At 41.2% G+C, this 23,065-nt stretch overlaps 1 protein-coding gene and 3 non-coding genes across 7 annotated transcripts in view; all 4 read right to left on the reverse strand.

Moving 5' to 3' along the window:
• Positions 1-4,054: 4,054 nt before the first annotated feature.
• On the reverse strand, positions 4,055-4,218 carry LOC112435982 (U1 spliceosomal RNA). The gene has a single exon (XR_003024848.2). It is a non-coding gene; the product is annotated as a U1 spliceosomal RNA (small nuclear RNA).
• A 1,261-nt stretch (positions 4,219-5,479) lies between these two features.
• On the reverse strand, positions 5,480-5,643 carry LOC112435983 (U1 spliceosomal RNA). Its single transcript, XR_003024850.2, has one exon. It is a non-coding gene; the product is annotated as a U1 spliceosomal RNA (small nuclear RNA).
• A 3,120-nt stretch (positions 5,644-8,763) lies between these two features.
• On the reverse strand, positions 8,764-8,954 carry LOC111501435 (U2 spliceosomal RNA). Its single transcript, XR_002721493.2, has one exon. It is a non-coding gene; the product is annotated as a U2 spliceosomal RNA (small nuclear RNA).
• Positions 8,955-12,528: 3,574 nt separating this feature from the next.
• The window catches only part of slc8a2b (solute carrier family 8 member 2b), a 208,436-nt gene continuing 197,899 nt past the window's right edge, over positions 12,529-23,065 (reverse strand). For all 4 annotated transcript variants that reach the window (XM_076873475.1, XM_076873473.1, XM_076873474.1 and 1 more), the window contains 3 exons: positions 21,834-21,933; positions 17,969-18,247; positions 12,529-17,017 (listed from right to left, as the gene is read on the reverse strand). In XM_076873475.1, coding sequence (XP_076729590.1) covers positions 16,641-17,017; positions 17,969-18,247; positions 21,834-21,933 — 756 coding nt within the window. In that variant the 3' untranslated portion in view covers positions 12,529-16,640. The remainder of the gene's footprint in view (positions 17,018-17,968; positions 18,248-21,833; positions 21,934-23,065) is intronic.

Consider the following 23,065-nt stretch of genomic DNA (forward strand, 5'->3'; position numbering starts at 1 on the left):
AACTTCCAACCCCCCACTACCTGGTGGGGTCAGCCCTTTAATTGACTCATTTAATCTTAATGCGCATGCCAGTGGCTCCATCACCAATATAAACAAAATAGGGGACAAGGGACATCCCTGCCTTACTCCAGATTTCACTGGGACCGTAGCGGTCTGTGCCCCATTCACAACCACAACACTACTACAACCAGTATATAACACCCGGATCCATCTCCTAAAACCTTCCCCAAATCCTAAACTATCAAGAACTTTCATCAGAAAGACGTGACTGACGTTGTCAAAGGCCTTTTCTAAATCCAGGCCTAACACACAAAGGGGGATATTCCACTCTAGGCTATAAAGGTAACTGTCCCTTATAACCGCTAAACTATCTGTCATCCTACGCCCTTGTATCCCGCATGTTTGTTCCACTCCAATTAACTTAGGCACTACTGCCTGCAACCGGAAAAAAAAAAAAAAAGGGCTTTAGCTAAAATCTTGATGTCTACACCTAACAATGTCAGGGGTCTCCAATTTCTTAAATCTTTTTTAGAGCCCTTTTTCCACAACAAGGAAATCACCCCTGTATTCATGGACACCGACCATACGCCTTTATCCCACACTTCTTTATAGACAGAGCACAACGAAGGACTGAGTTGTTCCCAAAAGGCCTGATAATATTCCTTAGGAAAGCCATCCAAACCTGGCGTCTTGTTATCTTGCATACTTATCATAGCTCTTGTGATTTCATCTAGCATTATATCTTCATCTAACACTGTTCTGTCATCTGAATCTAATCTTTGTGTTAACTTGGAGATAAAGGATTCCACAATCACTTCATCAATACTTTGCTCTTTGTACAAATTGGCGTAAAAGGAGTGTGTTGCCTCTAGAATTTCTTGGGTGCTTTCCACTTCTTTCCCTCCCCCATTAATCAGGCAGTCCATAACGGGTTTAGATTTGTACAATTTCCTAAAAAAATATCTTGTGCAATTTTCATTTTCTTCCATATGTTTAACCCTACTCCTTATTAATACTCCTTTGCTTTTCTCATTTAACACTACCATCATTTCCTTTTTCAGGTTCATAATCTCCTCACTTACATCAAAACCTAGATTAAGGAGGTTGTAATACCTTTGTAATTTTCCCTGCTTTCTTAATAGCCATTGTCTACTCGTCTTTGCCCGCTTTGTTCCTTCTAAACTGAAAAATACTGGAGTCCTAGTCTTTATACTCTCCCACCACTCACCTACCGAATCGTATAGCGGTTGTAAAGAGGCCCATTGTTGCAATTTGAGTTTATATCTTCCCACCACTTTCCCTTCCATTAATAAATTCAGGTTTAATTTCCATGGCCCCGGACACGGTTGAAAGGGAGTTTGAATGCTAAATCTACACGTTACCTTATGGTGATCGGAAAAGGGTACTGGTTCCACCTTACATGACAGAGGCGTTACGCCTTTGCTGGCAAACAAAAAATCCGTGAAGCGGTCTTCTTATTGGACCAGGTGTGTCCTGGGTCTGTAGGGTTAAGAGATCTAAACACATCTTTCAGATTACCATCATTGATCAAATTTTCTAATGCACAAGTACTTGAGTCTTTCTTAACTGTTGAACTCGCCCCCTGGCTTGCACTCGTTTCCGGTGTACAGTTAAAATCCCCGCCCATTACTATCTGTCGTCTATTACAAAGAAAGGGTTGTAATGTTTGAAATAATGCAGTCCGTTCTTTCATATCTGTATGTCCATAAACATTAATAATCCTAAATTTACTCCCGTTTTTCTCTACGTCAATAAGTAAAGCTCTCCCATCCACCACAACTTCCACATTTTCTATGTTGATGGTTTTATTATTAAACAAAAACCCCACACCAGACATTCGATTTTGGTTATCCCCTGACCAAAAGGATTGTCCATATGTCCATCGTTTTGCGAACTTCGCGTAATTGTCCATAAAGGGTAGGGCACATTCTTGGAGAAGACAAATGTCCCCACCCGTTTCATGTAATACACTAAAAACAGATTGGCATTTCACTGCATCATTCAACCCTCTTGTATTAATCGTAGATCCGTGAAATGTATTTATGTTGGTTCTAAAGGGGGGTGGTCATTGTACTCTGAAAAACTTTATTATTGAGAGTTCTACTATAGCTTTACCTTCTTTTTCTTCTTCCGTGGAAACCACACCGAAGTCGGTGCTCTCTCATCGTTGCTTTCCTCCTGTTTTCCTGAGCAGCTCCCTGGGTAGGTGTCGGGACTTGTTCTTCAAGCGGGGGTATTGGCGAGGGGTCTGTATAGCCCTGAATTTCCAAATCAAGGTTTCCAGTAGAAGACTCTGTTGAGGTATTTATCTGTCGTTTATGTGAGGTCGGCGCTGCACAAAGGCCTACTTGTAGCGACAATTCAGAGGGGGTAGTTGTGTTATCTTCGATGTCACAAGGAGGTAACGAAAAACCTCCCTCTTCTAGGGTGATAATGTGTTTGGACTGAACCGTTGAAAGATCAGGGAACATGAGATCAAGCAGGTCTCTGCACTCTTTGGATGTTGACGGCCGCGTAAGAATTTGGGTGCCTTAGAGAGATGCCATTCCCTCCTGAATCTTGGTTTCCATTTCTAATTGAGATACATGCACGTCAGGATTAGTCGTAGGCACTCTTTGCGTCTTTAATAGTTGTTCATTCCCGTCCGTTAACCCTGTGGTCTTCCCTGTCACCACTGTCGTTGAATCCTCGTGTGTAGTTACTTGAGAGGGCTGGTCATCTACTCATTCCCCACCCCAGCTGTAGGTCGTTTGGCCCTCAACCACTTCCTGCTGGAGCTCGTTGGCTTGGTCGTTACTTACATCTTCATCAACTTGCGGACCTCCTCCAGTTAGCATTGGTATCTCCTCTAATTGCTGCAGCTGTGGTCTTTTCACCCTGTTTGCATAGGATTGGGGACATGCCCTAAAGGTATGTCCTTCTCCCCTGCAAAGGTTACATTTCCTTGGGAAGGGGCATTCCCTTGCAATGTGCTCGTCACTGTTACAGTTTTTACAAACCACACTGTCGCACTCTGCGGCTAGATGGTCGTTGCTGCCACATTTACGACATGTCTTGGGTTGCCTGGGGTAGAAAACATATCCTCTGATTGCCCCTAATTGGGGGAGGTGAGTTCTCATCTCTATGCAGGTGAACATAGAAACGATATGCTCCGGTTCGGATACCATCTTCGTCTTTTAAGTCCAAACCTCTCGTCACCGCACATTTAAAGGACAACCAGGTCTTAATATCTTCCACTCTCACATATTCCGAATGCATGATCACTGTCACAGCTTTGGGTTCTCTGCCTGATAACGGTGTCATCTTAATATTCTCCAGCTGAGGTCTTGATTGTTTAAGTCTATTAAACTTGTCAATACATGATTCAAAGAACGTATTGGTGGCAAACATCACCTCATAACTTTTCTTTCAAGGCAAGCCGAAAATGTAGTTGATCTCCGTTGGAGAAAATCCCAATTCCTTCTGGATGACAATCCTGCTGAACTGCATCTATTATTTAGATGCTGCATTTATTATTACTCCATAATAAAGACTTTAACTGATCAAGCACACACATCCATACATATGCAATAATACTAAGTGCAATAATCCTTTCTGTCATCGTTGTATTTTTACTCAGTTGTATATAGTATTTGTATTCTATTTTTATCTTATTGTATATTTATTTTATTTTATTCTACTGTATATAGTATTTTATTTTATTCTATTCTGTACAGTTGTGTACTGTATTTATTCTTATTGTATTCTAATTTTTGCCTCATAACTTTTGCACTGTCCACTTCCTGCTGTGACAAAACAAATTTCCCACGTGTGGGACTAATAAAGGTTATCTTATCTTATCTTATCTCAAAACGCACAGCATTCCTCCTGGAACCTGTCATATTAGCAGTCGATGTCGCCATGGTGGGTCTCGGTGAACCACCGTCGTGATCATGGTATCTCCCCTGCCAGGTAAGTATACTGTAAGTAAGCTTTCAGAGACTTGATAAACACCATCTGTTTTTGTTTCTTCTATTTCCTTTGAACATGTGATCAGGGGAGAGCGCGAACGCAGTCCCCCACTACCAGAAATTATGCAGTCGAGATTCCCACATTTGGGGAATTCGCAGGGGTCAGCACAACCGGAGTGCAATGGCTGAGCCTCGCCCTGGGTGAACCACCTTCTTGATCATGGTATCTCCCCTGCCAGGTAAGTATGAGTTGTTCACCTCACACATGGGGGACTCTTTCACACACAAACCCTGCACACTCACGGTGCTCACAATCTCACAATCAACACAAACACAGCCTGCAGGAGGCTGGGACTACACACTATTTATATACACAGGAAGGAGCTTCCAACAGAGCCACATCAGGTTATTGAGTTTAAACTATACGGGGAGTCTTTCCCATCATGCATTGCTGCATCTGCACAACAAAAGCTAACTGAAAGATCACTTTTTTCATCCATTTAACCTCCTTAAATCCACCAACAAACCAACAGGAAGTTCAAGTAACTCCAAGTTGAATCAAACTGCAGCTGAAAACTGTTTGATTCACGTCTGATGTTTAGAAAAAAGGAAAAAACGCATAAAGCGCACACGTTTTCTGCTAACAGCACAACCACTTCCTGTTCCTTTGTTATGTGCTGCTGAACAGTTCACTCTCCTCCTGCTGCTGCCCCCTACTGTCCCGGAGCAGGAACAACACTGTTTATTGCACACACATATTCTAAGAGCTTCCTTGTGTGTAAACGACAGCAAAGAAGGAATAAGATGAGTTTCTGTCATGATCAGACTGAACATCCACTCTATGATCACATTACACTACCTGCAAAGCTCATTTCAGCCTTGTAGAAACATCTGCACAGATTAGAGGATGGTGGCATGTAAGGCTACCAGTGGCATGAAGTCGTATATGAGGGACAAGCCCACAAAGTGTGAATACAAACGGTTTGTTCGAGCTGATTGGGCACCGGCTCACACGTGACAGTTTTTTGTGTACACAGGAAAGAGTGAGGTCAACATAAGTTATGGTCTGAGCTGCTCGTCTGTCATAGATCTTTAAACCATTTTCTTTGCTCGGTGGTGGCTACACTTTGGCTAACTGTTCTACCAGCCCTGCCCTCTTCCACAATCTGCATAACACACATGCTGGCTGCTGTGGAACCATTAGAGGAAAGAAAAGGGAAAAAACAGGCTGTCTTTCTGCACATGGACAAAAATGACTTTCCTAACACGACTGAGAGGGACGAGCTGCCCTGGATTAGAAAAGAAGCTGCTGTTTGTTAAGTGGATGAACACTCGGGAGGTGACAGTGTGCTCCACAGTGCACAAAGGACTTCAGTGAAAAGACTGTGCAGCACAAAGCTTTCACTAACATCTTCCTCAAATAACACAACAACGGAGATTTCTGAGCCTTAATAAACGCAGAACACTGCCGCAGTATCTGCTTCCTCTGTTTTCTTTGAACATGTGATCAGGGGAGAGCGCGAACGCAGTCCCCCACTACCAGAAACTATGCAGTCGAGATTCCCACATTTGGGGAATTCGCAGGGGTCAGCACAACCGGAGTGCAATGGCTGAGCCTCGCCCTGGGTGAACCACCTTCTTGATCATGGTATCTCCCCTGCCAGGTAAGTATGAGTTGTTCGCCTCACACATGGGGGACTCTTTCACACACAAACCCTGCACACTCACGGTGCTCACAATCTCACAATCAACACAAACACAGCCTGCAGGAGGCTGGGACTACACACTATTTATATACACAGGAAGGAGCTTCCAACAGAGCCACATCAGGTTGAGTTTAAAATATACGGGGAGTCTTTCCCATCATGCATTGCTGCATCTGCACAACAAAAGCTAACTGAAAGATCACCTTTTTTCATCCATTTAACCTCCTTAAATCCACCAACAAACCAACAGGAAGTTCAAGTAACTCCAAGTTGAATCAAACTGCAGCTGAAAACTGTTTGATTCACGTCTGATGTTTAGAAAAAAGGAAAAAACGCATAAAGCGCACACGTTTTCTGCTAACAGCACAACCACTTCCTGTTCCTTTGCTCTCTGCTGCTGAACAGTTCACTCTGCTCCTGCTGCTGCCCCCTACTGTCCCGGAGTAGGAACACTCACTTTAATGATTTCAAACTACATTCTGCAGCTTCAGACTCCTCTCAATATTTGACTCTCATTGTTTGACTCAATAGGTCAAACGAAAGTATTTGAACCTGTCACTGCTTTTATTGGAGATTCATTCACATCTGTCTGCATTCAATTTCTAATTGCTCTTGGCTGACGCTCGCTCTTGCCATCTGATTACTCAATGCGATTCCATTTTTAAAAGTCTGCAGCCAGTCACATACTTTGGGCATTTCCTCTCTGGTTGTAAGTTTGCCGTACCCTGAATGTTCACCTTGACCAGTGATAACAGTGAGAAAGACAAGATCGACTGACCTATCAGAAAACACAGATTAAGGACGAGTCCACCGCATGAGCTCCCTGCAGCTCACAGGGACCAAGAACAAATGCTGCAGCTGGAGTTGAGTTTAGGCCCTTCTGCACATAACAAAGCCTGGACTGCCATGACTGCAGAAGTATGCTTCTCCTTCTTAGAGAGGACATCCCAGCCAGTGGAAGAGAAGTATGTGGTACACCTGAACTAACAAATATAAATGTCATGCTTGGTGAAATACACGACAGCTGCAGAGAAAAACAAATGGCACCAAATGGTCAAGATGAGATGCTGCTATCAGCCAGATATCTGGAACTACATCGGACATTCTGCAGAGCAGCATTCCTGTCCACTTTTGCAGTGACAGGAAACAAGACGATGAGGGGGTGATAGCTGGATCAATATTTCCTACTATTCTCCCTCGTCTCACAGGCGACCCTCAGTAACTGTCCAGATCCAAAATCAAATACAAAACCTATTACAGAAGAGCCGAAGCCTTTTCTTACTTTAAATGTTACTTCAATGCATGCATTTTGCAAGAATTACACTTCTTACAGCGAAATAGGGCTGCAGCGATTCATCAAGTATTTTGAAAAATTGGATTATAAACAATCCTCAACACAGTCTTTGCTTCGCTGCTTCATTTAATGCCCAGCTCTGTAGCCTGCCGATGTGTTCAAGGATGTAAACGCGTGCATTTCACATGCATTTGCGACTAAAAGCAGACCTGCGATACAAAGGGATTTAGGAGCAGCGTGTGAATAAAAAGTCTGACAATATTAAGCAAACACAGGGCCCAGTTTTGAAAAGAAGCACTGACATCACCACAGCAACAGTGACGTTACGTTGGACACTAAATTATTATTAATATTAATTAATGTCTACACCATCATAACATCTTGTTTGCAGCAGCATAAAAACTTTGCATCAAAGGCAAACTTCAGACTGCTGATATACTCGCATCGCTGCATTGCAGGCACCACATTCTCCTTTAAAGGCTTACAGACAGAAATTCACTGCACACTTAAACAAGCAGACGCATGAACAAAAATCACAAAGCCTTCCACGAAGACAGTAAAGATTCATTTTTTATATCTTATTTTAGATTGCATATTTATCTTACTTTATTTGGCTTTGACTTTACTTGAGCGCATTTATATATTTTGGCAGCTAAGAAAATATTTTCTTTAAAAAATTACAATTTCAGATGTCACGTAAATACAAAAGGTTTGGGGGTCTTTTTAGAAAAATGAAACAGATGATGGGTAAAAAAAAAAAAAACATCAACAGATCAATCTATTACCAAAATAACCCAATAGATGCAGCTGATATAGTCATAGTCAGATTACCAAGGAATGAGCCAACTTTAAGAGAAAAGCGCTTTGAATAATAAACATATACATAAAGACCAAACCCACAGCCCACAGAGAGCTGCTGGGTGACACAGCCACTTATTTCATGAACAACAGAACAGTTTTCATAGCAAGAGATTGTTATACGTCACTGGACACAGGCAGACACGTACTAGGGTCTAACATTTTCTCTCTCAGGCACATTCAGTGAAACACATAAAGACGACCCAGGTTCTACTTGAGAAAATAATAGATGGTTAAGAAGCAGACTGGACTACTGTAAATAAGACATTTAGTCTCACTGGAACTAGCTGTATAAATGAAGGTTAAATAAATTAAAAATATTTACTGCAAGCAAAATAAAAATATTATCCACCAGCACTGCACCTTTTTCTTCTCTAATCAGAATACTTTAATAATCCTTAAGGAAATTGTGTGGGTTACAGTTGCTCCAGGAGGATAACAGTAACAGACTGAACTAATTAAATAATATAATATATTACAAAGCCTACAAAATATGAGAAATAGCTCTAAATCACAAGCTGCTTTCTGTTTCTACTGAAATAAATGTGCCAATATATAGAAAAGGATATTGGAAAATGATCAATAGAAGACTTAAAGACAATAAATGTAGATGTGGTTTTGTTTCACACTGTAGATGGATAAATAAACAATTTTCCACGAACTGCAGACAATTTGTTTCCTTGCCAGCTTTAGTCAGGCATTGGAAAATCTCATTAAATACATTTTTTTAAAATCTACCAAGATACAATTTTTTTGTGTGCTGCTTTGTCTGCAGCAACTATGTGTTTGCATCATTGTTGTGTTGCAACTTAATATAATAATTTGGAATCTAACATTCCAAATTGGTAATCAGCAACAAGAAACCATAAGGGGTGTCAGTTATTCTGGTGCTGTGAACACCTGGCCAAGCGTTCAATATTTTTCCACATGTTTAAGGGGGTGCACCGTTCCTGGAGATACTGCAATACCAGGTCGATGCGTGGAGTGGACGGAGCAAGCCCCTAGTCCATCTCCCTGTTCCAAAAATCAATTTAATATATGGTCCCCGGGTAGGGGACGTATCAGATATTAAACTGATAAGAACAGATACTACACTTGATCTTAGCCAAAAGGCCGAGAAGCGATACCGGGAATACGTCGGAGCAGACGGAGTCACTCCCCGCACCGTCTACCTCACTGACGGTTCGGAAACGTGGTCCTCTTCCGTCCAATAGGAAGCAGAAAAGCAAAAAACAAGTAGTACACTTAATTTAACAATATTAATGTTATAAAACTCACGCCCATTACGTTAAATACAAGTGCTATTTTCACTAACGAAACAGAGATTTAATTTAGCAGAAAGAGTTAATGTTTTTACGTTTCTAGTTAAGAAAAAACGAACTTCACTAGCGGTCTCTGGTGGCGCGGAGGGCTAACTGCACTCTTTAAGTTACACTCTAGGGTATTTACAACAGTCAACTCCATGAACAAATTGTAAATATTAACGAAAATCCTTTTTGTTCTGGCTCGAGAATGTAATATGTTTCACAATAATGAGCATTGTTTTCAAAATGTGTTCCATTATTTCACAATATCATTCTCACATTACATATCTGTGTCTTATTTATTCACATAGTTATTTATTTCATCTTGACCTATTTATTTATTTAATTTTGAACACTTTGGAGTTCCATAGAAACTGACTTACTAAAAGTCTCCGTCAACCTGCTAATTGATGCTCAGGTGGCGTCGAACTAGATCTGAGCATGCGCAGTGGTGGTGAGTTTGACCCACTAACTTGAACCCTCTATTAAGTACCAACAGTTTTATTGTTACTTCGTGAAATAGTTTGCCATCATATAAATGTTGTTTTTTTTTATCGGAAGCTTAATGTAGCCTTTTCACAAATAATTATGTTGGAGTTTTTATACAAATATAGCATTTATTCTGTATTTAGTTATTTTTATTTAACTTTTATTTTCATTTTTAAGACTTTCACTAAGGACTCACTACTGATGGACTGTGCCACTTAACAAAATTTAATAAAAACAAATCTCCTTTTTTGTATTTTATTTATTGATTTATTTTTACAAATATCCTCCCCCTGCTTGAATTAGCCTATGATCTTTGGTTTAGGTTTGAAACACCAGGATGAACAAGGTAGAGGCAACTGCTACAGACCCTGGATAGCTTAGATGGTAGAGTATCAAACCGTTAACCCAAGGGTACAGTGTTGAAGTCCCTATTCAAGTGAAATGAACGTCTCTTAAGTGCTTGTATTAAAGTTTAAAGTGGTGGATTTTGGGCTTAACGTTTCTGTAGCGAGCCTGGAGAGGTGAAGTTATGCTCAAGAGAGAAGTCAGTAGAAACAAAGACAGAATACATGTGTGTGAAGGAGAGGGCAACAGGTAGAAAAGTAAAGATGCAAGGAGTAGAGAGGGTGAAGGTTTATGATTTTAAATACCTGTGGTCAGCCATCCAAAACAACACGCAGTGAAGAAGAGTACAGGTGGGGTTGAGTGGGAGGAGATGATTGTCGGTGGTGATTTGTGATAGAAGGATAACAACAAGAGCGAAAGAGGAGCTTTACAAGCTGGTAATGACGCCTGCTGTCATGTATGTTTGGAGACGGTAGCACTGACAGAAAGGCAGGTGGCAGAGTTGAAGATGCTAAGATTTTCGTTGGGAGTGAGCAGGATGGAAAAGGTTAGAAATGAGTACATCAGAAAGACAGCTCAGTTTGAGCTAGTGTCAGCGTATGGATGGGCATCGGGGGTCCGGCCCACCAAGTAAAGTCACTTTGCCCTCTCAGCTGATACAGTTCCACAATAACTTATACTAATCCAAACCAGATTCAGGAGACAAATTTGGGAGCTACTTTAAGATTAGGCTTCAAATTTTCCTTTTTGATAGAGCATATAGGGTTGGATCAGTTGACCCTGCATCTTCCCTTAATTTTGCTGCTTAGATTTGGTGCTATATTAAATACAACTGAATTGAAATAAAATTCAACTGCTGCATGGCTGCAGTGTGAGTTCAGTGTAACTATTTAGTTCACAGCAGTTTAGTGCTTCAGCAGCAATCCTGCTAACCAGCGTGACAGAGGACACTGAGCAGATAAGACTGCACACACCAGACACTGAAGTACCTTTCATGTGTCTTTGAAACTTAAAAAGAGGTCATTCATGTGTGCTTGTGCAGCTAGTTTGAAAGCATGACATGCCCATCAAGTTCAAATAGTCTGTAGGCGGTGTTGAGTTGAGCAGTTTGGAGAAAAAGTGGGAGAGGGTTGAGATGTGCAGAGGAGGGTGATTCTTAGTTGAGGTAAAAAGAAAGAAAAAGTTAAACTAACCAAGTAGTCAAAAACTAAGAAACACTCAGATTAAGCTGAGAACCATTAGATAGATAGACCCTTTTAAAACCAAAAATGAACACTTAAAGAAGCTATGGTTGCTATATTTTAGTGCCAATTGTGATAGCTGTCTCACTGAACTGTGATGACTGACAATGATGCCATTATTTATCCTTGTTCTAGTGTAATATGTGTTAATTACCGCGTGGTTGTGTTCACTGATAGAATTTGTGGTATGTTTTTTTTTGTTCCAGGGACAAACATATTGATCCCTCCAGTTTTTCCACTTCTTTGTGCATTCCCACATGTCCATTCCTTTAGTTTCAGCGATCTTCCTCCAATAATTTGCTGATATTTCTAAGTCCTTGTATTATTATTATTATTATTATTATTCCTTGTATTTAGATGAAGATTGTTATTTTGTTATTGATAAATTCAAAAACTGGGGCAAAAAGGAAATAACCTGGAAATGCACAGGAGGACTAGAACAGAAGCAGAGCAGGTCAATCAGGAGTTGTGGGCAGCACCGACGTGACAAGTACTTACGTTATAGGGATCTGTGTGTCTCCACAACTGTTCTCAAACTAACGAAGGCGCTTGGACAGGAGACGAAACCTGATGTCCTCCTTCACTTTCAACATTTCTTTCAACTTTTTACTAAGCGTGTCAGTGAAAAGCTATGAAACGGAAGTTCAGCCCTCAAATCAATCCCAGTTGTTTATCCGCTTTTATTGTGATAATGAGGGAACGGGCCTCACATGGCCAAGAAAGTGCATATGGTACTTTTGAGTCTTTTAAAATATATTAAAATAATAAATCCTCAGCTAATCCAACCCCCTTGAATTAAAGCTTTAAGTTTAAAGAAATTCAATCATGTCTTCAGCGTTTGAGTTAAAATCCACTGTGACACTGTACAGAGATACAAAAACTGTATTACTGCCCCCCCCCCCCCCCCCCCCCCCCCAAAAAAAAAAAAAACCAACCAAACAAACCTTTGCCTTTATAGCTAAGAATTAAATTAATTACATTTGTTTTTACCTGGTGACCGGTCTGTCGAAACAGAGACACAGGCATCCATTCATTAAGCTAATTTAGCGTCACCAGTTAACCTAACATGCATAAAGGATACTCATGTGGGTACACATGGGAAAGCCCCCAGCCCACCGATTCAAATCCAGGACCCTCTTACTGTGAGGTGACCACCACTACTTATTAATCTGCAAAACATTTCACTGTATTTATGAGTCGAGACATGAAAAATGTCCTTTACGTTTCAGATTACAGCAAGTGTTTGATAGCTGGATGACTCTACGAATCACTGACTTTGATTGTTATATTGGTTCAGTTATAAAAAAAGACTCAGACACGTTGAACCTTGAAAATAAATAAACTATATTTAAATAAGGTCAACTTCACTTGATTAAAGACCTTCGTTTTCTTTCAGGAACACGTTACACCTCATGCCATGATTCAAAACCGAGTTTTTTTCTACGATTTTTTTTGTTGCATTTCATAAAAAAACTTAAATATCATCTTTAGTTAATTTATTACAGTATCGAATAAATGTTTATGTCTATCACATGACATCGTAATAATTTCAGTCATTATTTCCCTACAAAGATTCAGGCAGAGAGAAATTTTCATCATCACAGGAAACGACTTCACAGAGAGACACACTGAAGAGAGCAAGACCCGGGAGGGGAGGAGAGGAGGCTGAACACGAACACAGACACTGAAATATCATACAGCAACAAACAAAAAGATGACCTGGGATGTAGCCTGGACCCAGCACAGCAGGATCTCTTTTCACAGCTTCTACAGAAACAGGTGAGGAGGAGACTCTGACTCCAGGAATGGTGCTTGTTTGTGTTTCTGTTCAGTCTGTCTGAACCGAGCAGTGGTTGTGCGTGTCACACTTGCTCACTTTATTTCACAAGGGGAATCGATCTGACAGAATGACCGACAGGCATCCATCACAGTAGACCATGCTGCTATAACGCACGTACACCGGGCTTCTTCGTCATGCATGTGCAGGGGAACACAGGAGGGGATGTAAACATGGATGCACACTGGGGAGGGGCAGGTAAGGAGGGGAGGCTGATAAGAGCCGGGGGTGGGGGCATTACATCTAGCTACAGAACAGCGAAGACCAAAGGCCGACAGTTAGTACAGAAGTTTGTGGAAACATGGAACATTGTCCGGACATTGTAGACAGTTCTGTTTTTGGCTCCTGGGCCACACCGAGGTCACAAATGCACACATTGTGGAGGTGATTCGCTCTGTTCCTGCTGGTGCTGGTCATTACACAAGAGTTCAGCAGACCTCTGCATGTGTGCGTGTGTGTGTTTCATATCTAATGTTGGTCCCACCTGGTGGTTTGAGTGAGTACTGTTCAGGGGATTGTTTGAACCTCACACACAACAAACCTGCCTCACAGCCACAGCTAATATCTACAAAACTTTAGCTCACAACAGCCTGAGACTGACAATTATACTGGCAATGTTCCACACTGTTTCTTTATGTAAACATGCTACTTACACTCAAAGTTCCTCCGTCACAAGGACAACATGAAGAAGTGTACACTGGCGGAGGGTTACAACAAACACTGCGGCAGGAAAAAAAGACACGGACCGAGCTCGAACAAAGTAAGCTGCAGCTGAACCTTTTCTCGTATTGCACATTGAAACTTAATTCCATGAATAAACTCCAAACTGTTCTCCTCAAGGACCTGCAGCACATCTTATGCTTAGAGAAATAATCTTCTATAAATAAATAAATATATAAATTATCTACTATACATGAAAAACAAAGACACAAATGAGTTAGCGGACCGTGTATTTCAGTAAATTAGATGCTTTAAAGTTTGGTTATGATGCACTACTACACCGTTAAAGGGGAGATTCCTCTCTGTGGAAAATATATCAAAGTCTAATCCACTAAATTCAGACACCATGTAGTCTACATACCAGCTTTATACACTGAAACTATCCTAAATGTCGTTTAGAAATACAAAAAAATCTACCTTGGCTACATCTGCAAGGAAAAAGATACAAAACTGGATTTTAGAAAGTTTACAAAGTTAGTCAGGGTTAACCAATCGAATCCTTTTCAAATTGTCATGTTTAACAACAATAATGAAGAGTTCCACTTGTATAGCACTTATCATCTGTGGGTGAGAGGTTTAAAATGCAATGTCCTCAAAGAAATATATTTAATAGGACTGAAATTAGGCAGTTACAATACTAATAATAATAATAATTGAAGCTTTTAGTCATTATTATTATTATAAGACAATCTTACTGCTGTTTGTTGTGACATTTTTCACATGCTGGCTTTCTTGCTTCATGCATCTCAGTGCTGAACATAGTAGCTCTGAAATGCCAGCGTGGAAATGTCGAAACAAATCAGAGCGTGTTCGCACACCGTCCAGTGTTTTATGGTGTATTTAGCAGCCAATTTCTTCAGTAGCTTGTGAACATTTGTTCCAAGTCTGCCATGCAATACTGAGCAACACATGCATGCCTTGCAGAGCCGTGTTTCCTAAAGCATTTCCCATAGAAACCAGTCTCTGCTGTGGCACTATGCCACTCCCGTGTAGACATCCTCATTTGAAGTAGACCCTCTGGTGAAGGAGAGGCGATGAATTACATTGCACGGGACAACACGATGGGTCCACCTGGATCTGGTGTTAGCCGAACCAGTGGAAACTCGAGACAGTTCTCCCTTCGTATATTGCACAGTAACCACTTATAGAATGATGGAGGAAAAGATAAGCACAACACAGTGTTTTAGTTATGTTAAATAAAGTGCAGCCTGGGCAGTTTGTACAGCAGAAATCTTGAATACTAGATTTTTTTACTTGAGCTTCCCTTAAGGCATTTTTTGTTTGCTATCTTAAAGCATCAGTGTGCTGTAGACTACAGTCCTGCAGCCTAATTAATGTGTAGATTATTAGCTTTTTCCTAACAAATGCTGCAGACCGGATGTTGATGATCGCAGTCAGCAACTTTAGAGACTTTATTTTTGAGAGTAAACTAACACTGTTGAGTCCTGTTGTCTGCCCATGCTGCTGTTGCTTACGATAAAGGAATGGACGAGTCTGCCACTAACAGTAACACAGTGATGGCTGACTGCAGCTCATCAGCCCATCTGACTGCCTCAGACAAAGTTTTTAAATGACACTGCACACATCGGGAGTGTGAGAGCGCATATTTGGTCCTTCAGGAGATGAAAATGTCCTTTTTGTTCCTCCTGGACCAAACGGCTTCTTCTGTTTTATACAGGAAGATTTAACATCAAGGACTAGCTGACAGTTTCTGTTCACCGAGTCGACACAAAAACACAGGGATGTAATTTACAGGTGGATAATCAGGCTGGTTATTCCCTTTTTCATAGCATGTACATGACATATAATGTGAAGATGCTCTGTACATGGCTATACATGCAAAAAATAATCCTTCAGCTTTATATGCAAGCCCCTGTCAGAGGGGCTGTGGTCTGGTAAAGCGAGTGGTACACGGATGTTCTTTTAGTCAGTGTTACACTTATGCAGCTTCCTATTTGCTTGTTTTGGTTGCTAAAACTTTTATTTTCCACTTAGCATGTCGCTAAAACTAAAACCGCTGACATTTGTAATCTTTGCAACTACCAGTGTTCCAGTCTGTGCATGAATTCGAAAATCATCTAAGCTTTGCTGACAACGACAGTAGAAACCTGCGTTTCTGCCTCTGCATCCTTTTGTGTGGCAGCCTGCCCTGTGAAATTACTGCACTCTATATTTGTACTATTTACAGCGCGTGTGGAGAGCCACCTTCAGCTATACTGTGTATTAGACAAGCATCACCACTATATAAGAATCTCTTGTAGTAAACAAATGTAATGTTGTTGTAAACATTTGACTCCTTATTTGATGCAGTGCTCCTCCACTTCCTCAGTGAAGAAACATGAAGCTGCAGAGTTGGTGGACTGAATGAGAGACTAAAGGAAAACAAAAGTATTTTTCCTTCTATGCTCACAGGATTGTGATCCATCTCAGTGGTCTGATCCTGCAAGTGAGCTCCTCAACTCAACTCAACTCAAAAATAAATAAATACACACCTGGCTTTAACGTGAATAAAGCATCCTCTGACTGACCTGACCTTCTTTTTACCTCTGAATCTCCCGTCACAGTCATTCTCTGTCACTCTCCGTCTGCTCCCCGTTAACTATCTGCAGTAACCTTTCGTTTTCACGCTCTCACCCTCCAAAAATACTTCCTCTTAACCCTCATCTTTCAAGTAACAATGAGTGTGTTTGAAATGCGCTGTTTACACATGCTTAAATGTAGTGTTTGTGTGTTTGTGAACATGTATCTGAAGCCCTATTAACCAGATGAATCTTACACTTGTTTCGTGTTAAACCGTGGACCGAATGGACTGACAGTCAAAGATTTTGTGTGTGCTGCTGTGCAAAATTCTTCTGGAACATTCTTCATCTCCTCTTTAAAAGCCGTTGATGTGACAGTAGGCCTCCAGGCTGGAGAAGAGGATGTAGAGGAACCACAGACCCAGGAACAGGAGGGTGGTCAGGAGGCGGGACCCCTTCGGGCCGCCGAGCTCTCCGCCGATGGAGGGCCGGCGTCTGAACAATAGCACGGACATGCAGATGAACGCGAAGATGGTGAAGAGCGTGACGGAGAACGCCAGTGATCCAGGATCCACCTGGAACTCCTTTCCTTTGATTCTCCAGTACACGGCAGCCACTGACCACGCCACTCCGATCCCCAGGAACACGTTAACTGCGTTGCTGCCAGTGACATTTCCAACCGATGCGTCCGCATGCTGGTCCTGTATGGCAGCCACTTTGCTAGCAAAGGTGTCTGGGGGAGGAAAAAGTGGAAAATGTGGGTCATACACCTTCAAGCACACACAAACAAACACACAGACAGAAAGACAATCGCCCTCCCAGAAAATGTTTCTTATCCATCCATCCATCTATTCGCTTCCACTTCTCCTTTTCAGGGTCACGGGGGGCGCTGGAGCCTATCCCAGCTGTCATAGGGCGAGAGGCAGGGTACACCCTGGACAGGTCACACAGAGACAGACAACCATTCGCACTCAGCTTCACTCCCGCATTCACACCTGTGGACAATTTAGATTAAACAATTAACCTATCCCCACAAACTGCATGTCTTTGGACTGTGGGAGGAAGCCGGAGTAATGTTTTTAATAGAAAGCAATTAGATGATTCCAAAGAGACAAACAATGACCAAAAAGATACAAAAAAAAAGAAAAAAAAACAACTGCAAAGGTACAAAATGATTGACAGAAACTCAAAGCAACTACAGAGAGATCCAAAATTACTTTAATGAGGCTCAAAGCTTGTGTCCAATAAGATATAAAATAATTTAGAGACACAAAAATGACAAAAAAGTGACTAAAAACAACTAAAAAGATGCAAACTGACAAATAGACACAAAATGGCCAGAAAGACAAACAAATCACCACTATTCTTATTGTATATATTGTATATCATATTCCTCTGTTCCCTGTCTCTCTTGCTGCATTGAGCATGTGTATGACAAAAGAATTTACCTCGGGATAAATAAAGTTCTTCTTATCTTATCTTACAAAACAAAAGATACAAATAAATGATTATAAACAGATGCAAAAAAGCAAAATGGCTGAAAGACACAAAACAACTACAAAGAGTTACAAGTTACAAAGTGACACTACATGCACTCATAAATCTGGGTATTCTCCCATAATCCATCAAAAACTCCTTTCTGCCTTTTCTTTCTCTCACACAGTGAAACGGGACATTTACTCACCTGGAATGGAAGTTCCCAGCGCCACAAACACCACGGCGGTCACGGTGTCCCGCAGCCCCACAGTGCAGCCGAAATGTGATGCCAAATCCCCGATGATGGCGGTGAGGAGGCCGATGACGCTGATGGACACGAAGAAGCAGGCCCAGCCGTTCCAGTACTCTGTTGGCGGGACGCAGGCGAACAGAACCTTCCAGAAGACAGTGAGGAAATGCATGACGTAGTCATAACAAGATGGAAGGCGCTCCTCACGACCTTCCTCCTCGTCATCATCGCCATCACCTGGAAGAGCCAAACACACAGTGATATTTTTTACAGGTTACGAACAGCATGGAGATCATACTACTCAGAGTACTCAGGGGGTTTGGACCCAGTACGTGACCTGGGTTTACGCTGTCACGAGGAAGGTCTTTTTGATTCTGTAGGTGATGTGTGGGATTCATGTCCTGCCAGTTTCATGGCGTGGCAGGATATTAATCCCATAAATGTGCTGTTGCAGTCGTAGCTCTCTAACCCTGAAGTGACCAAACTATCTTAGCACCTTAAAGGACAGAGCGGCCTTTGACTTTTGTACAGGAACACTTTAAAAAATCTTTATCATACTTTTACTGGGTCCTTTATCTATTATATATTTCTTAAATGTTGAAATGTTAAAGAAATAAGCTTATTTGAACAGTCATCATCTCTTACTTCATACAAACCAGATTAAAAAAAAAAAAATCTTATATTTAACATAACAAAATACAATGAAAACAAAACCCATCACGGTAAAAACACATTTTTCATTATCCACTCCATAACAGGGGCTAATTCCTGTAAAAAGCTATGAAAAGTTGTAGAATTAGACAAATTAATGATATAGGAAACATTTTTATAATAGAAATTTCACAGCTACACATAGAAATATGCTTCAAGGAATACAGTTAGCTGACTGTCTGCAGAGATCTGTTACTTCCACTAGATGGTGGCCTTCACTTACAAATCTGACCTCCACCGACCCTTCGTGCCTGAAAAAGGCAGCTATTTAAAATATTAGACTTATTATTTTTCTTACACTACAGACTAGAAGCATGCTAATATATTTTACTGATTAGAGGAGCAGTTTACAGCAACATTTGGTGCTTTGTTTTTAGGGATTGAATTATGTCTAATTCAAGCATCTTTTTCTCATTTAGCATAATTTACCTGCGATGTTGTTACGGTTTTACATTTCAGTTAAATCACACTGTCACACAGAATTCAATGACAGACAGAGAGATTGGTGTTTCCATAAGAACAGATGACTCTGTTTTCTTCAATGTGTTTTTTCTATACAACATTTACAGATCAATGCCTTTGGAAGTGACACAATAAAACAACAACATTACAAGCTAGCATGTTTTTGTACATGTGACATGCTGGAGATGCTGTCTGAATCCAAGAAGAGGAAACGGCACACACTGGGCTACAGGGACCGGTAGAGGTGGGTGTAGGACTAGACAATAATGATGATTAAACACCTCAGCGACCCTGGGTAAGGTGTTCCCACAGCTCTGCTGCTACCCTGCTCTCTCTCGCTAAGGGCAACGTCTCTGTGATGAATCAGCTGTTTATGTGCTTGAGAAGAGGAATGAATCTTTTCTTTTTTATCTGACTAATTTTTGGGGCGAAGATACAATGTAACAAATGCACGCTGAGTACATACTGTGTGTAAAAATAGATGTAGCAACCAGGTCTGGAAAATAAAGCCTTTCTTTTAAATGAAATTCTTTTAAATCACCAGAAAGCTGGGAACTCTTGAGGTTGAAGAAAGGAGACTTGTACATGAGCTCCCTCACCTTCCTGATGCGTTTATGCTCTTAATTGGTAATTTTAGATGACAACACAAAGAACATGAAGGTCATTTTGTAGCATTTGAGGATAGAGGATAAAGCAAGGTATGCTTCATCAAGGGATTTACAAGTCACCCACATATGAAGACACAGTGTCACTTTGATTCTAACTCCGATCCACCCCTCCCTTAGCTGATGATGCCACAACGGTGACGTCACAGTATATCTTTTATATACAATCTGTGATCCTGGTATAAGGCCCCGCCTTGGTAAAATCCCCCTTTTACCCACAACATTTGATCAGTCTTCTCCTTCAGTGAAATTCATCTGGCAGCTTTTAAACAGCCAATGTCAGTATCTTCTAAAGCAAAGCTGGGAAAACTCTGCATCTCATTATTAAAACAAAACACAAAGAGGGCAGACTTCATGTTGCCTGAGTGATTTTGAGTTCACTGTTTTGAGCACATTAAAAGGTGATTGGACATTTTTTAACATGAGTTCTGGCTTAATGTGGAGATAGTTAACTTGCCAGTGAACACAGACAGGAAGCTGTATTACAGCTGATGGTGCTCAAGTCTGAACAGCTGTTGAACTATAGCTGTGTTAAACATCCCTGTAAGCGGGAGCCCAGGGAGGGAACTTCCCCTCCTATCTATCTATATTAAATCTTACTATTACTGACCAGACTGGTAACCACTGAGCATCTTAACTGGGAGGAGTGATTTTCTGTGTATCCTACCAAGAGACTGTAACTTGGCTAAATTCTAGTCATCAAATGAAAACTTGTGCATACAAATCTGAGTTACCAAAACTGTCTTCCTGAAGAATCTTTAATAAAAAAAAGACGACGATGCAAACAATCAGGTGTCGGTAGCTAACAAGGCTTTGTTCAGGCTGGCGTAACATTAATACCAGTCTGCTGGCTGGGTGAAAGCTCACTCATTCAGCAGCCTCCTTCTATCCTAATCCTGTGCTGTCTTATAGCTATACACACATTAGGCCAGACAGTCTACATGAATTACACCAGCATGAAGCAACATTACAGTAGCACTCCTATCTCTTACTTGAACCTAGTAGTAGTGGACTAATTGGGTAATGACACGGTTTTGTAATTGTGTCCCTGTACACCTAATGGTGGATTTTAAAACATAATCAAGATGTGACTGAAGTGCAAATGTTGGGGCTTTAGTGTAAAAAAAGGGATCAACAGCTTTTCTTTGAGTTTCATTCGTTTACAAAATGCTAAAACGTCAATTTAATTCATTATGAATCAAGTCGATGTGTCACAGCAGTCTGCGTGAGGGTGTGGATCAATTTTTAAAGCACAGTAGACTCTTTAATGGCACTTTTACAGATGGCCAAAATCAAAATCATTGTTACGTGTCTGCAGGCTGCATGTTTTCTTTCCCTCTCCTTTTGTTTGCCATTTTCTCAGGTACACAGACTGCAGGCTGGTGTCAATTTGGGGATTTCCAGCTAATTAGAGGAAGGAGGCTTTGATTGGACAAACCAGGAGTGCACACCTTGATAAGGAGACTCACCTGTGGCTGGGGGCAGATCTATCTTCCTTGCTTAGAATTGTTTGGCACATGTGTAGAGTGCTGCTGGTGTATTTCATTTGTTTGAAGGTTGTGGTTTGAGTAAAGAGGAGTAGCTAAGTCTGGGGACCCCATACACCTACTCACATGGAGTCCTTTCTGTTAGAAACACTAGATAAGTAGGTTGGTGTCATCCATGTTTTTTTTTGGCCCAACCTAACTGTCCCTTTCTCCCCCATATTTGTTGTGTGAATTTTGGTTATTGTTTTTGTGAGAAAGCTGCCATTAAACTTGTTTCTGTTTATAAAACTTGTACCGAGTATCTGGAGTTGTTGTGTTACCCCCTCCTGCCCTCGAGGAGGCGTAACAATCCTAAACTTCAGATGATCCTCGGTCACACTCACAGCTTCTGCTTAGACTGGCTGACTGTGTCGTTAAAGGGGGGAGAGCGTCCATGTGACAGCTGTTTGTTCACTCTAGTAATGCGTCCACTGACAGACTCTCACAAACAGAGCTCACCTGCACTGACAGTGACCGCCTCCACAAACTGTTCCCTCCAGGAGTGTGTGCCGATAACCAGCGCCAAGTTGGTCTTCTTAATGAGCTTGTCAACAGTGCTCTGCCAATCACAAGCACAACACACTTCATTAGCAAGCAATTAAATCCAAGGATAGGTGACAAGAGTCACTCAGGTGAGATAGAGCTTGTTAGTCATGCTTTGTGCAGCTGAAGGGAAGAGGAGAAAAGTTTAGGGGGCCTTCAAAAACTCACACATATGAGTTTACCTGTCAGGAGGACGGTTTTGGCTTAAAAGTGCAGCCGGCAGGTGGGACGGCTCTAATAAAAGATGCTCCTGCGCTGCGTTATAGGAAGTGTTAGGAGGAAGACTATTTCTGGGCATTTGATTCAGTTTTGACAGTTACAGTGTATGAAAAAAGGATTTGCCCGCTCGTTTGTATTTCAGATCATCAAACACAATGTAACATAAAGCTAGGCAAAGGAAACCTGAGTAAATGCAAAATGCAGTTTCATTTCATTTATTAAGGGGAAAAGCTCTGCACTCTGATTTTCATACTAACAGTGCTGACCATAAGGACAACCAACCAGATCCAGCTGACGGTTTACCTGCAAACTCTCACAGAAGCTGAACAGATGCATATCATAAAGACGAGCTTTGTTTGTCTTTGTGATTTCTTACTTGCAAAGAATCTCGGGACCTTTTGCATATTAGGTGATCGTGTTAACCACGACCACCTAAATTAAATGACACTGTATTTAGTTACGAGTTGCGTAAGCTTTCATGACATCTGTCATATATGAAGTGAGGCCGACAAAGACACCACATCAGATATTTCACTCACTGCTGCATGTGTTACACATTTTTTTCTTTTTCTTTTCAGATTATTTAATTTTCCATATAATGACACACCCATCATCAGTTCGATTCAGTTAGAGGAGCTGTGTGTAGACCTCGAAGCCAAAACGTCAACATCTGGGCATCGATGATAAAATCGTCTCTGTATGATTGAAGTACGTGCAGTTTGTCTGCAGCTGCACAAACACATGAGGTAAAAGCTCAGTGTGCTCGGTCGAGTTTGGAGCTGTGAAACTCACTTCAGCAATTTAACCAGCAAACACAAGAAGGAGCAGATGATACAGTGCAAACATGCACACCTCTCCCACTGTTTTACATACTTCACAGTGACTGCGTTATTCCTCAAGGTCACTCACACTATCCACTAATGATGAGC

The sequence above is a fragment of the Maylandia zebra genome, linkage group LG14, assembly GCF_041146795.1.
Source record: "Maylandia zebra isolate NMK-2024a linkage group LG14, Mzebra_GT3a, whole genome shotgun sequence".
NCBI classification, from domain to species: domain Eukaryota; kingdom Metazoa; phylum Chordata; class Actinopteri; order Cichliformes; family Cichlidae; genus Maylandia; species Maylandia zebra.